This window comes from Phragmites australis, chromosome 7 (assembly GCF_958298935.1).
Source record: "Phragmites australis chromosome 7, lpPhrAust1.1, whole genome shotgun sequence".
NCBI classification, from domain to species: Eukaryota; Viridiplantae; Streptophyta; class Magnoliopsida; order Poales; family Poaceae; genus Phragmites; species Phragmites australis.
The window spans coordinates 30,602,745-30,618,623 of NC_084927.1; the positions used below are offsets into that span (position 1 = coordinate 30,602,745).

Here is a 15,879-nt window from a genome sequence, read left to right on the forward strand (position 1 = left end):
GAGCACCTCACCAGACAGATTAAACATAGGGAATCCAGAGATATAATTTGACATAGTGATTGCTTATTAAAATACTGAATGTACGATATTTACAAGGTTGGGTGACAGTAATTTACCACACGGGGCGAAGCCTTCAGACTGCTCGGGCGGGGAGAAGCCCCTGGCCTTATCAACCTGAACCGCGAGCTTGACCGTCTACGGGTAGAAGCGTCGAAGATGCTCGATGTTCCACGGATTCGGGAGTGGTTGCCCTTCCTCCGTCGCCAACCTGAAAGAACCTGCCCGGGGGACCGCGACTACGGTGAAAGGACCTTCCCACACAGGGGACAACTTATTCATTCCTTCGCGCGACTGGATGCGCCGGAGAACTAGGTCCCCCACCTCGAGAGACCGGGCCCGGACGTGGCGCAGATGATAACGCCGCAGACTCTGCTGGTACCGAGCCGCTCGGACAGCAGAACGCCGCCGGCGCTCTTCCAGGTAGTCTACGTCGTCGCGCCTTTGATGCTCCTGCTCGCCCTCAGAATATGCGTGCACTCGAGGGGAGCCTAGAGTAAGCTCGGAGGGGAGGACCGCCTCGGCGCCGTAGACGAGGAAGAAAGGAGTTTCCCCGGTAGCGCGGCTTGGCGTAGTCCGGTTGGCCCATAGCACGGCTGGCAGCTCATCCACCCATCCCTTCCCGTGCTTAGCGAGCACGTCATAGGTCCGGGTCTTGAGGCCCTTTAGTATCTCCGCGTTGGCACGCTCGACCTGCCCGTTACTCCGAGGATGAGCGACGGAAGCGAAGCAAAGCTTGATGCCAAGATCCTCGCAATAGTCCCCGAACAAGGCACTAGTGAACTGGGTGCCGTTGTCGGTGATGATCCGATTGGGGACACCAAAACGGCTAGTGATGCCGCGGACAAACTGGAGCGCCGTGTTTTTGGTCACCTTGATGACTGGGACTGCCTCCGGCCACTTGGTGAATTTGTCGATAGCGACATATAGGTACGCATAGCCCCCGACTGCTCGGGGGAATGGACCCAAAATGTCCAAACCCCAGACCGCGAAAGGCCATGACAGGGGAATGGTATGGAGAGCCTGAGCTGGCTGGTGAATCTGCTTTGCATGGAACTGGCATGCCCTGCAGCGCCGAACCAGCTCGGAAGCATCCTGGAGAGCTGTGGGCCAGTAGAAACCTTGCCGGAAGGCTTTCCCGACCAGCGTGCGGAACGATGAATGGCCACCGCACTCGCCCTCGTGGATCTCAGCGAGAAGATCGCCGCCTTCTGCCCGAGAGATGCATTTCAGGAGGACACCTCCTGCGCTACGTCGGTAGAGATCCCCGTCTACTATGGCATAGCGTTTGGACTGCCGAGCAACCCTTTCGGCAGTCGCCTCATCCTCGGGTAGGAACCTTTCTTTCAAGTACCCTCGGATGTCAGACATCCACGAGGCATCTTGAGAACATTCGGTGAGCACAGCGCACTCGCCGGACGGCGGCGCCCTGACGGGGTTTCCTACTGAGGGCACCGCCGGGGTCCCCTGAATTGAGTTCGAGGTTTCCCCTTCATCCTGTTCGGCAGGCAGGACGGAAGGCCGTGCGAGTCTTTCTTCAAAGACTCCGGCAGGGACGTGCGCACGTGATGAGGCCAGGCGAGAGAGCTCGTCGGTCGGAGCGTTGTCGCGGCGAGGGATATGCCGTAATTCGAGGCCATCGAAGCGTTTCTCGAGCTTCCTAACCGCGGCCACGTACGCTGCCATTTGAGGATCCGTGCACTGGTACTCCTTGGAGACCTGGTTGACGACCAGCTGGGAGTCCCCCTTGACCAAGAGGCGACGAATCCCGAGCCCCACCGCAGCCCGGAGGCCGGCGATGAGACCTTCATACTCCGCCATGTTGTTGGATGCGCGGAAATGCAACTGTACGACGTACCGGAGCTCTTCACCCGTTGGGGAGGTGAGAACCACTCCGGCCCCTGCGCCTTTCAGCGAGAGGGAGCCGTCGAAGTGCATGACCCAGTACCCGGGCGCATCGCGCCCGGGATAGGCAGAAAACTCTTCTGGGTCGACGCAGGGGACGGGCGTCCACTCTGCCAAGAAGTCGGAGAGCGCCTGGCTTTTAATTGCCTGGCGACTAACGAAGTGTAGATCGAACTCCGCCAGCTCTACTGCCCATTTGACAACGCGCCCGGTGCCCTCCCGGTTTCGGAGAATGGGTCCCAGTGGATAAGTGGTAACCACTGAGATTTTGTGCGCCTGGAAGTAGTGGCGCAGCTTCCGGGAGGCGACGAGCACGGCATAGAGCAGCTTCTGAGCCTGAGGATACCTTGTCTTGGCTTCCCGGAGGACCTCGCTGACGAAGTACACCGGTCGTTGTGCCCGGCGGGCCCGGACGGTGGCCCCACCCGGGGGGCTGCTACAGCTCCCAGGGTCGGCGGTATGGTCGGGGTTGGCCGGGCATTCGAGCTCGATTCCTTGGCTAGGAAGAGCAGTGTGCTCGGGCTCGACCCCTCGCTCCGGGGGAGCCACGAGGACAGGTGAGTGATCGGGGGCCTCTGGGAGCTGGGACCCAGCACCCGGCCCTGAACACTCGTCTCGCTCCACCACCAATACTACACTCACAACCTGAGGAGTGGCCGAAACGTAAAGCAGCAGGGGCTCACCTTGAGAAGGAGCCACCAAAACGGGTGGCGAGGTAAGGTATTTCTTTAAGTCGCGGAAGGCCTGCTCGGCCTCCGGCGTCCAGTCGAAACGACCGGATTTTTTCAGAAGCTTGAAGAGGGGGAGCCCCCGCTCCCCGAGCTTGGAGATGAAGCGCCCGAGGGCGGCCATGCAGCCGGCGAGGCGCTGGACCTCCTTGAGTCGAACCGGGGGTCGCATTTGCTCGATGGCCCGGATCTTCTCCGGATTGACCTCGATTCCTCGGCCAGAGACCATGAAACCAAGGAGCTTGCCCGCCGGGACCCCGAAGACACATTTCTCCGGGTTGAGCTTGAGGCGGGTAGAGCGGAGACTGTTGAAAGTCTCGGCAAGGTCCTCGAGCAGGGTGGCGCGGTCCCGGGTTTTGACCACGAGATCGTCGATGTAAGCCTCGACGTTGCGGCCAACCTGCGAGTTAAGTGTGATACGAATGGCGCGCTGGAAGGATGATCCAGCGTTGCGTAGGCCGAAAGGCATTGACATGTAGCAATAAGTCCCCACCGGGGTAGTAAAAGCAGTTTTTTCCTCGTCCCCTACGGCCATGCGAATCTGGTGATACCCAGAATTTGCATCTAGGAAGCATAAAAGATCACATCCCGCAGTTGAATCTATGATTTGATCAATGCGAGGTAAGGGGAAAGGATCTTTAGGACAAGCCTTGTTAAGGTCGGTGTAGTCCACGCACATGCGAAGCTTGCCGTTGGCCTTCGGGACGATGACTGGATTTGCTAGCCAGTCGGGGTGGAGAACTTCTCGGATAAATCCGGCGTCGAGGAGCTTGCGGACTTGCTCGCGGATAAACTCCTGGCGTTCTGGCGCCTGCCGCCGGACCTTCTGCTTCACTGGGCGGGCGTCCGGACGCACGGCCAAGTGATGCTCGATCACCTCCCTGGGGATCCCGGGCATATCGGACGGTTGCCAGGCAAACACGTCTACGTTAGCCCGGAGGAAGGCGACGAGCGCGCTTTCCTATTTGCTGCCCAGGTCGCTGCCGATATGGACAACCTGGGTAGCGTCTTCGCCCACCTTGACCTCCTTCGTTGGAACAGTCGTGTCGGCGGCGAGTCGGGGTCTGGATGAAGAGGGTCCCGGGCCCCCTGAAGAGCCATCAGCCTCGGCTTGCGCTGAGACTAGGGCCATGTAGGTTTGTTCGGCGCAGGAGACAGCGCCACCGGAGTCAGCGATCACGGAGATAGAGCCTGCGGGGCCGGGCATCTTAACCGTAAGGTATGCATAATGCACGGCCATCATGAACTTGGCGAGCGCCGGACGCCCGAGGATGGCGTTGTAGGGGAGAGGGAGCTCCGCGACATCGAAGAGGACGCACTCCGTACGGAAGTTGTCCCGGCTCCCGAACGTGACAGGCAACTCAACCTGCCCGAGGGGCAGGGAGTGTCCGGGCGTTACTCCACAGAAGGGGAGCGACGGCTTTAGGCGTCGGGAGGGTACTTGCAGCTTCTCAAAAGCCTCTTTGGAAAGGAGGTTGAGGCCGGCACCACCGTCGATCAGCACTCTGCCGACTTTAACATTGCAGACAGTGGGAGATACGACCAGAGGTAGCCGCCCCACAGCTGCAGTACTGACGGGGTGGTCGGCCATGCTGAACGTGATCGGAGCATCCGACCACCTCAGGGGTCTTGCGGCCTCCTCGCTCGGGGTTGCCGAGCATACTTCGCGCCGCATGACCTTGATGCCATGGCGCGAGCAGGGTGTGTAGGCGCCTCCGTCGATGAAGGCAACCGCATGCTCGGGCTCCTGGAAGCCGAGCTCGGCATTGTTGGGAATGACCTCGGTATTGCCTCCCCCGCGGGACTCGTCGCGCTCCCTCTGGCGCTGCTCCACGAGTCCCTTGACCGTACGACACTCTGTGAGGTCGTGCCATTTGGTCAGGTGTATGGGACACCATTTACCTGGCTTGGGCCCCGCGGGAGCGGGGACCCTCGCTGGAATAGGAGCCCGGCCAGGGGCCGGGGCTCTTGCTGGAGCTGACGCCCTAGCCGGCGCTGGGGCCCTCGCGGGCGCAGAGGCCCGAGGAGGAGCCCGAGCAGGGGCCCTGACGGGGCGCCGATCGGCATCCGGCCGACGCTCTTGCCGGCGATCGGGCTCTTGCGGCTCCCCGTGAGCGGGGATTTGGGCTAGCTCAACGGGAGCAGCTTCGCGCTTCCTCCTCTTTTTCTTTTCCCGCTTATCAGAGCGGGAAGAACTTGGTCGATCGGAAGCGGGGCGAGGAGCATGCCATGCCCTGGCCTCCGCAGCTTTGGCGCACTTATCGGCCAGTGCGAAAAGTTCCGCAGGGGTCTCGATCTCGTGCGTACCTAGCTTCTCGAGCATCCGCTCATCACGTACGCCCTGCCGAAAAGCAACAATAACAGCATGGGGGGCCACTCGCGGAATAGTGTTGCGAACCTGGCTGAAACGCTGTATGAATCGACGCAGCGTCTCCCCTTCCTGCTGTTGGACGGCGTGGAGGTCGCACTCCAGCCCGGGACGTGCGAACGTACCCTGAAAGTTGGCCACAAATTGGTGGCACAAGTCGTCCCAGGAGCTGATAGATCCTGGGGGTAAGTTCATAAGCCAGGAGCGGGCGGAACCCCTCAAGGCAACATGAAAATAATTTACCATCACCTTTTCGCTGCCTCCGGCCGCTTGGACGGCCGTCGTGTAGATCTGGAGGAACTCGACGGGGTCGATGGACCCGTCGTACTTCTCCGGCAGCTCGGGGCGGAACTTGGAAGGCCACCTCACCCGACGGAGCTCGGTGGTGAAGGCTCGGCAACCGGTGCCGTACCCCGCAGCACGAGCGGGGGTTCTTGGTGGAGAGGAACGGCGAGCCGGGGATCCCCGGTGGTTGTGGACCGGGAGAGAGGAAGCTTGGTCCTCTGCCCCAACCCCCTGCCGGGTCTCCCGCTGGCGCTCGAGAGTGACCCGGGCATCCTCGTGGCCCCTTCGCTCGTCGAGACGCAAACGGAGGTCCCGGGCCTCGGATACGTCCTGGGGGATGGCGCTCCGCCTGGAGACCCCTCGGCCCGTACGGGTGTTGCCCGCTGAGGAGCCGACTCTGGCGGCACCGCGCTGAAAAGTGGCGCGAGGGCTCTCGACCTGCACCTGGCGACGAGCGGTGCCGACCAAAGCGGCGATATCTTGCATCCACCGGCCTTCCGGAGTGTTTGGCGTGGCCCGAATGGGAGGGTGCCTGAGGAGGGCTTGCGCTGCAAGCAAGGCGCTCCCTGGGCTGGCCTCACTAAAAGCGAGCCTGCGCCGGGGCGGCGCTCGACGTGATCCAGAGGCGGACCTAGCGGCCGGGGCCCCGACCATCTGCTGGGGGTCGGAGAGGACGCCGGCAGCGGCGGCGCTGATGGGCCCAGCGTCCTGATCCCCTTGGGCGGGAAAAACCTCTTGGTCGTGGGGCGGCGTTCCGTTACTGGAAGTGGAGCCGGAACGCTGGAGACGGTGCCCACCGGCCATCTTTCCCTGTGGAGAAAAAAGGGAAACAAACAATCTAGGGATATTCCCCCCTACCTGGCGCGCCAGCTGTCGGAGAGTGAACTCCTGTCGCAGGGATCCCGAGAGACCCCTCTTTAGAGATTCGGCCAGGGGGATGATCCTAGAAAAGCTTGTACGGGAAATAAGCGGGAACGGAAGTAAATGCGCTGGCTTGCGGGTACACCGGGTTTTTGGACAGGTTCGGGCCGCGCGGGGGCGTAACACCCTACTCCTGTATGAGTGTTATATCTATCCTTGAAGGGGATCCTTCAAGGATATATCTGGTTCTCAAAGGAGAGCTGTTTACAAAGAGCTGGAGGCTCTTATGTTCTAGCTAGCTGGTCTCTTGATCGTCTTGCGATCGGGGGCTGTTGTTTTCTTGTCCTTCGACTGACTCTTTTCTTCCTCCTTTTTTCTTGGTGTCCTCCATCCTTTCCTTTTATAGATGCGCCGACCTCGACATATCCTGAATGGGAAAGAGGGGACGCGAATGCCCGGGTGCCACGGAGAAAGGCGTAATCATTTCATTTTGGCGAAGTGACAGGGGCGGTGGAGGAAGGCGGCGTGCATTCGACCACCAGCCGCTGCGGAAGCTTCGGGGTGCTCTGAAAAGGGCCCACCGGACAGCCTCAGAGGTGCCCGGTGCGCCCACCCTGTCTTGTTCTCCTGCCAGGGCAGGGTGGCAGGCCGAGCGCTTCGATTCTGGCGACGTTATCCCGAGGTGCGCAGGCGAAAACGGGACGGGACCCGTGCATTTAATGGACCCACGCCCCCCTGCCAGTGCATGGCAGGGTCTGACACTGGGGCGTGGGCAGCCGAGAATGTCAGGATGTCAGAATGTCAGGCCACGCGCGCCTATTAAATGCGGCATCGGGCCCTTGACTGGATGACACCCTGACGACGGGGCCCTTTGAGTCTTTGAATGATCTTGCGCGAACCTTCTGGGGACCGAGTCCTCGGGGGCTGCCACGTGCAGCCCCGAGCACCCTCTCCCGAGTACTTCGGTGGGACCTTCGGGGCACCGAGTCCTCGGGGGCTGCCACGTGCAGCCCCGAGTACTCTCTCCCGAGTACTTCAGCGGGACCTTCGGGGTACCGAGTCCTCGGGGGCTGCCACGTGCAGCCCCGAGCACTCTCTCCCGAGCACCTTGGAGGGACCTTCGGGGCACCGAGTCCTCGGGGGCTGCCACGTGCAGCCCCGAGCACCCTCTCCCGAGACTCTGCTTCTACCTATCTTGCAGGGTGGTGATATGTGGTGGACGGCCGGTCTGGCCTCGGGACTTAGGGACCCCTGGTTCTAAATACACCGACAGACGTGTAGTATATTCTGCGTTACTTGCAAGGTAGCAAAAATATGGGTATGTTCTACATAAAAAATTAGGATCTAAGTCTGGTTGTATATGTAAATGCTAGGTATCTGTTAGACTTGTATACAGCAAAATCACAGACTGCCTATATTTTTCTATGTGGTGGAACTGCAATTTCCTAAAAATTATCAAAGCAAAGTATTGTATCTACTTCGACGAACCACTTGAAAATAATAATTTTATATGAAGCTGCACGGGAATACGTGTGGATTAGAAGAGTGATCAATCATATCCAGCAGTTATGTGATTTGAACACCACTAACACCCCCACTATTATCCATGAAGATAGTGTTGCATAAGTACAATTAGGATATGTGAAAAATAACTTAATGAAGTATATCAACTATAAGTTCTTTTATGCTCATGAATCGTATAAAAATGAATGAAATAAAGGTAATGCATAATAAGTTATATGAAAATCTTACATATTTATTCACTAAGTATTTCCTTGTATCTAGTTTTAAGAGGTGTATTCGTGATATTGGGATGATGAGACTTATAGAGGTGCACATTTCAGGAAGAGAATTTTCACATAATATCAATACGAAGAATTAAATCTTAGTCAAGAAGATTAAATGCCTAAAGTTAATCATGAAGATTATTTGAAGTATTTTGGGTGAATTATACTCTTTTTTCTTTAGATGAATTTTCCTGAAGTTTCTCATGTTAAGATTTTTAATGAGGCAATTCTTGTGACCATATCGCGAGCTATATACTTTTTCTTCCAATTTTTGTTCACTAGGTTTTTTAGAGAATTTTGATGAGACATATGTATTTCACGAGAAATATCCAAGTGAAAGTGTTAGAGATCTAGAGTTTTATAACAGAATTTAGGCTCGTCTCGATCCCTAAAGATTTGGTTTTCTTGAAACATGCACTATCTCTTAGAAATTGATTCTATCTTTTAGTGGTTTTGCCACTATATATACGGAGCAATACTTTTTATGGTAAACACAGATAAATAAAAAATAAATAATTTTTCACTTATATTATATTTTTTATAATTATTTTTAAAAAAATTATTAAACTACATTTATCAACGACTTCCGATCGATCCAGCCTAGCGGCTAAAAACAGGCACCGGAGCGAGCATCGTGGGACCTCCAATTCTGCATGGCTGCCAGGTGGATGTTGATGCATGCAGATCAGAGTCAGAGCATGCCGCATGTCTAAGCTAGCTACATACATGCGCCACATGTCCTTAGGCATACACTCGAGCTGCTAATCAAATAATCTAGATTGTCAAACAAGAAACTAAGCCTACACCATTCGTTCGTAGATAAGGAGAAACACTGTGTAGTGAATATGAAAATGCACAGAGCAGATTAGTTTGCAGTTTGCACATGCGTGCGTTAGCTTGAGTGCACATGAATGCATGCAGCTTCGAAGCACCTACCTCACCAAGTAAAAATCGTTAATAGAATCTACGAACGAGTATTTAGCGACGGACCCGGTCATTACATCGATCATGATGAATTGACTGACACAGTACTGCATGTGATCAGGCCTGTAACGGTAGCAAACTGCTCCCGAATCCCAGCCGTTCGTACAATATCACATCTACAATCCTAGCCGTTCAAGAAGAGGTCGGGATCGAAACGTCCAAATCTAGCCATGGAAACAAGATCGCTACATTCAAGCCGTCTTGCGAAGAACGAGCCTCATCCGTCTCTGATCTCTCAAGTGGCAAGGAGCTAGTGGAGTGCTTGATCACTGCCCATTTATGGAAGAGAGAGACCCGGTCCACAGCTGCATGGGCTCGCCTCACCACCAGACGTGCGTCCATCATCCTGCAGGCGGGTCGCGATACGCGAGTAACGTCTCATAGGATACCCAGCAGGAAGCAACCAGCTAGGCAGTATGCATAGCTTCCGTTCGATCTCGTAGGAGATCTCAGTGGATTTAGCTAGGTTGAGATATGTGTTTCAGTGTTTGTGATTTTACTTCTGATCCAACGGTTCATAGTGTGTATATATATATATATATGAAAACTAGTCTTTACTCACTCCTTACTATATCATATAAATGAACTAGATATACTCATTTGTCACTATGAATATACTTATATACTTATTTTAAGATGCTTCAATGTGAACTATATAAAAAAATAGAAAAGAAGTATACCAATTTTATTAGATTTTAATAATAAAATATAGTACACTCAAAAAAATATGTGTAAACAAAAAAAACTATACATACCACTTAGATGATCTTATATACTCACATACTTTATGTATATATCATTTATCGTATGAGATACTTCCTATATAATGAGATACGTATATAAGAGTATATACTTTCGAAGTACCAAATATGTTTCATATATATATATATATATATATCGAATAGATATGTAGTAGCTGTGAATAATTCATCCCAAGCATGGCAAATCTGAAAGCGTCACATATCCAAAACAGCAGAATGCCACTTGGGCAAATTGCACGTGTCAACATCTTCAAAACTATGGCGGTAGTAAAACTGGAAGACACGATAACTAGCTAGAGACGTACGTACGTTCAGTCGCCCAAGGTCAAGTGATCAACGGCACCAACGAACTCATTTCACCGTGAGATCAACAGTCCACTAATATGGGGTGGTGGTCAAAGAAAAACACCGGAAGAAAAGTTCTAAGCCTTCAGTCTTGTACTCTTCTCGCCTCGCTCGTCCTCTCCCCTGCCTCTCCCACCTAGCTATAAATACGAACAGGCACCACCCCAACTCAGGAACAACGCATACGAAGTTACGAACACAAGCGGGAGTGCGGGACACGCCTCTCCTCCACTGAGGGTTCGAGTTCTCGTGTCATCTAGCTCTCCTTAATTAGCCCGTGCTCGTCAGCTCTGCCGATCAGCAGACCATCGAACCATAACCGACATGGACTTCACCGGAGACGCCGACGGCTTCGCCCTCGATTTCATCCGCGAGCACCTGCTCGGCGGCGGCCCCCTGGCCAGCCCTACAGTTTCCAACGACGTTGCCTTCCCTGTGCTGCCACCTCCGGTGGGCGAACCGGCGTTCCAGCCCATGTCGTTCTTGCCCCACCAGCAGCAGCAGCAGCATCAAGGATACATAGACCTGCCGCACGAGTACACGGGCGCTGTTCCGTCTGCCGCTGCGGTTGGCGAGGCGGCGTTCCGGGCGCAGGAGCCGGCGCCACCTGTGATGATGAAGTTTGGGAGCGAGCCATCGTCACCTGTGACTGTGAAGCAGCCGCTCACCATCTCCGTCCCTCCAAGCTCGTACGCGTGGGCGGCGTCTGCCGCCGCGCCGGCAGCGGCCGCGGTCGTCGAGAACTTCCGCAAGTACCGCGGTGTGCGGCAGCGTCCGTGGGGCAAGTACGCGGCGGAGATTCGGGACCCCAAGCGCCGGGGTTCGCGCGTGTGGCTCGGCACCTACGACACGCCCGTCGAGGCCGCGCGCGCCTACGACCGCGCCGCTTTCCGCATGCGCGGCGCCAAGGCTATCCTCAACTTCCCTAACGAGGTCGGCACCCGCGGCGCCGACCTGTGGGCCCCGCCGCCTCCTCAGGCGAGGCAGGCCGCCGCGGCGAACAAGCGGAAGCGGCAGCAGGAGGACCCCGACGTCGAGGTTGTCGCGGTGGTGAACAAGGCAGTAAAGATTGAGGCGGCGTCGTCGCCGGCCCAGGTGTCCTCCTCGCCGACGTCCATGTCGACGCGCGAGACCACAGAAACCGCGTCGTCTACGGTGACGTCGACCACGACGGAGGCGGGCGCAGGTGGTGAAGGTCTCCCTGTGACGCCGTCGAGCTGGAGCTGGGAAGAGTTGCTCGGCGGCCTGCCACCGCTGTCACCGCATCCGGCGTTGGGGTTTCCGCAGCTCACCGTTAGTTAAAGGGCCACGACTGCTAATAAATGATTACTCGAGGAGGGTTAACTGATAAGGCCGTGTTTGGATAGGCAAGGATTCGGCCGTCTTTTGGATTGCAAATTACTCCTGGAGTTGTTCATTTTCCTTCCAATCCAAGGGGATCGGGCCGAATCCTCCTCCGCCTAAACAAGCCAACCGGTTATTAGGTGTTAACGTCTTGTGTCTTGGACCCTTGATCTTTGGAGATTAGTCGATTAGGAGCTGTTTATAAACGAAGAAACGATCATGGACTAGTACTTGATCATGAAGGAACGGATATAGAGAGGTGCGTGCGGATCGTCGATCGATGCTTGTAACTTGATTCGAGTTCAATTTGTTTGATGAAGTTCTTTGGATTCTACTCTGTTGTCATTTGTATTGTTTCATGCTACGAATTCATTGTGCATCAGTTGCTACTGCTATGCTCTTTTCAGAGGTCGCGTGTCTTATGATAAATTAATCAACCACTTTTGATCCTTTATATGGACCTGTTTTTAGGTTTTCAAATGCAAATTATGTAGATAGTCCTCAATAACGTGTTTTAGGACGATCGGAAACAGCTGCTAGCTGATAAAAATGATATGGTAGGATCGAAAGGTCATTTTTACACCTTAAAAACTAATCAATGAGGTAAGGGGCTTCTCAATTTTAAGTTAGGTGCATTTCTCTTTCATTAGATGAAGGCCTCTTCACCTTACAGTGACGCTCCCTCAGGCCATGCCTCATCGGAACACGCGGTCCATCAGGATTTTACATACACTCATGTCCACAGATATAAGATTATGGCTCATATCTTACAGATCATGCTCTGATATCAATTGTAGAATTGAAAGGGCCTTTATACACTGAAAAATCTAGCAGATAAAGTGAGAGGCTCTCAATTTTAAGTTGACCGGGTGCATTGCCCTTCCAATACCAATGTGAGACTATTTCAACATATATATGTTTTGGATAATGCATTACAAGATTATATATGAGACTTGAGAGTGCACATACGTACCTGGAAGCTAATCATTTGGGAATGCACATATCTTGTTACGGTGGTAAAAGCGTGAGGGTATAACTCCACCAACGAAGTTTCAAATCTTGGTGTCTACGATTTATACACCGTGTGCACATAAGTCATTCTTATAATCGAAAAAACCGAAAGCTAATCAATTTTCATTTAACTTGGGTAATGCAGCAAAGAAATTTGCTTACTCATAAGAAACGTTTAATTTTGTGGGTCTGTCTATTATATGGTTACTGTTTTCTAAAAGAAAAATCCCAATATAAGTCCCGTGTTTTAGTTCTAGGATGAGAATCAGAATCAAATACGCACACATCTCGGAGCTAATCCAATGGGCAAAAAAAAATGATTGTACCTTATCAAAGAAAATTAAATGAAATAACTTCCCATCTTTATTAGAAAGCTTAGAGTATTACAAGTTTTCCCTTTTTTCCCCAAAAAATGTTTCGTTTTTTTTTTTGTGAGAAATTTTGGAGATCATAGGTAGAAATAAAGGCAGTACTTTTCCCCCATTTCTACTCTTTTTTAATTACGTGTTTATAACACATGAGCCTTGATGCTCTTATTTTTCTTTTCCGAGAAAAGTCGTGTTTCATAACCAATACATTTAAATGTGATATCCTCCAATTTCACTATCTTTCTAAGTAAAAAAAATATCAACGAACACCTTTTCGTTCGTTTGGTATATATTGGGCGGTGTGTATTCACTTCAAAACCTGTATAGCTAGAGTTGGAGTACGTACGACTCACATGGCCCGGAAACTTTGAACTAGTCTTTGATAATTTTCCCTGCAGCTGCGGCGAGCATCTCAGTTCAGATACAGTAAAAGAATATGTATAGTGCTACACGATTGCTATTAGCAAATACACAGCACGTACTGAACTAAAAACAATAATACTACTAGTCTATTTCATGTTTAATACTCCCATGGGCGGACCAGGGGGCCTGATAATCAATCGTCCGCAAAAAGAAGATTGGTTATATTCATAGAGGTTCGGGATAGTTGGTTAACAGAGACAAATATATTGTATTCTTTAGCACCAATTGCACTGATGATATGAAAAATGAGGTGAATACTACTCTGAATATTTACATTGAAATATTAGTTGAAAAATAATTTGGGTTACCTCCAGCTCTAGGTAGGGCAAAAAAAGAGACATTCAAGTATATGCCTATCCGGATCAAAGGTTTAGTAGGGAGTTGGAGTGGCAAAGATGTTAGTTGTGCTGATCGTGAGGTGCTTCTTAAGTCTGTTGCTTATGCGGTTCCTACATACTCTATGAGTTGTTTCAAAATACCAGTGGAGACATGTAAGAAAATGAAGATTACTATTTCTAACTATTGGTGGGGTAGCTCAGCAGATAATCGACATATTCATTGGCAGCAGTGGAAGCACTTGACGAAGCCAAAATATAAGGGGGGTTTGGGTTTTCGTGATCTTCACTTGTTCAATATAGCGATGTTGGGAAAACAAGGTTGGCGTCTCACCATAAATCCTAGTTCGTTGTGTGTGAGAGTATTGAAGGGTCGATATTTCCCACACACTAATTTCCTTTGAGCTACACATAAAAAACACTCAAGCCACACATGAAGGGCAATCCTGGCTGGTCGGGATGTTCTTAAACGTGGTCTCCTAAGGCGTGTCGGAAATGGTTTAGTGACTGATATATGGAATGATAAATGGATACCTGATCTTTTTAGGGCCATCCGATCTCTCCAGCTGATGGTCAACAGGTTCATCTAGTGTTTGATCTCTTAACAGCTAGTGGTCAGTGGAATGAAGATCGGATTCGTTCTATCTTTCTACCTATTGATGCTGATGCTATCCTATGTATTCCTCTATGCAATACAGAATGGGATGTATGGGCTTGGCCGCTGGAGAGGCATGACAATTATACAATGAGATCAGCTTATCGACTATTGGATTCTGATCAATAGCAACAAGACGAGGAAATGCAACATGGGAGTTCAACAAATGATGAATGGAAGCTTGTTTGGAAAATAGAGGTACCTCCTAAAGTGAAAATGTTCTGGTGGAGGGTCTTACATGAGTTCTCGCTTGCTCTCCAGATACTCCATAGGCGTCATATTGATCTTTTGGCTAGCTGTAAAGTTTGTGGTGCTGATGAAGAATCGATGAAACATGTTCTAGTTAATTGTACCATGGCTAGATCATTTTGGTTGTACACAAATGAATTAACGGGTGTTAAGTTGCCAATTTTACACTTGTTGACTTGGGCTCGGGATATCTTGATCCCTAGTATCTGTTCTAGAAGGGATTCTGTCGGAGGATGGACTCTTGTCGCAGGGATCCCGAGAGACCCCTTTTTAGAGATTCGGCCGGGGGATGATCCTGAACGAGCTTGTTTGGGAAATAAGCGAGAAACGGAAATAAATGCAGTAGCTGGTGGGAGATGATCATCCTAGTGCGAGAAAGATGGGTGCACCGGGGTTTAGACAGGTTCGGGCCGCACGGGGGCGTAACACCCTACTCCTGTGTGAGTGCTATATCTATCATTGAAGGGAATTCTTCAATGATGTATCTGGTTACAAGAGAGAGCTGCTTACAGAGAGCTTGAGGCTCTCGTGTTCTAGCTTGGCTTGAGCTGGTTCGTGATGTTCTTCGCCTTTTGATCTGGGCTTCGGGTACTTCTTGAGGGCTTCCGGATCTAAGGCGGAATTCTTTCAGGATGAGTCGTGAATCGTCTGTTTATGTATTCTCCATCCTTTCCTTTTATAGGCGCACCGACCTCGACTTATCCTGAATGGGAAAGAGGGGGCGCACGTGCCAAGGTGCCACGGAGAAAGGCGTCATCATTCCGTCTTGGCGAAGTGACAGGGGCGGTGGAAAATTACGGCGTGCATCCGACCACCCGCCACTGTGGAGGTCCTCCGGCGCCATTAAGAGGGCCCACCGGGCAGCCGCAGAGGTGCCCGGTGCGCCCACCCTGTCTTGTCTTTCTGCCGGGGCAGGGTGGCAGGCGGAGCGCTTCGATTCTGGCAACGTTATCCCGAGGCACCCGGATGAAACGGGACGGGACCCGTGCATTTAATGGACCCACGCCCCCCTGCCAGTGCATGGCAGGGTCTGACACTGGGGCGTGGGCAGCTGAGAATGTCAGGATGTCAGGATGTCAGGCCGCGCGTGCCTATTAAATGCGGCATTGGGCCTTTGACTGGCTGACACCCCGACGATGGGACCCTTCGGGTCATCGAATGATCTTGCGCGAACCTTCGGGGAACCGAGTCCTCGGGGGCCGCCACACGCAACCCCGAGCACTCTCTCCCGAGCACTTCGGTGAGACCTTCGGGGAACCGAGTCCTCGGGGGCTGCCACGTGCAGCCCCGAGCACTCTCTCCCGAGCACTTCGGTGGGACCTTCGGGGAACCGAGTCCTCGGGGGCTGCCGCGTGCAGCCCCGAGTACTCTCTCCCGAGCACTTCGGTGGGACCTTCGGGGAACCGAGTCCTC

The 15,879-nt window shown here is 52.6% G+C and overlaps 1 protein-coding gene across 1 annotated transcript; it reads left to right on the plus strand.

The window, feature by feature from the left end:
* The first annotated feature begins 10,192 nt into the window (after positions 1–10,192).
* LOC133923607 (ethylene-responsive transcription factor 6-like) lies at positions 10,193–11,746 on the plus strand. The gene has a single exon (XM_062368886.1). The coding sequence runs from the start codon at positions 10,406–10,408 to the stop codon at positions 11,381–11,383; it is 978 nt and encodes a 325-aa protein (XP_062224870.1). The 5' UTR covers positions 10,193–10,405; the 3' UTR covers positions 11,384–11,746.
* The last annotated feature ends 4,133 nt before the right edge of the window (positions 11,747–15,879 follow it).

Bases quoted from the DNA above. Each gene is read 5' to 3' on its own strand.
- LOC133923607 (XM_062368886.1), top strand. From the start codon at position 10,406: ATGGACTTCACCGGAGACGCCGACGGCTTCGCCCTCGATTTCATCCGC.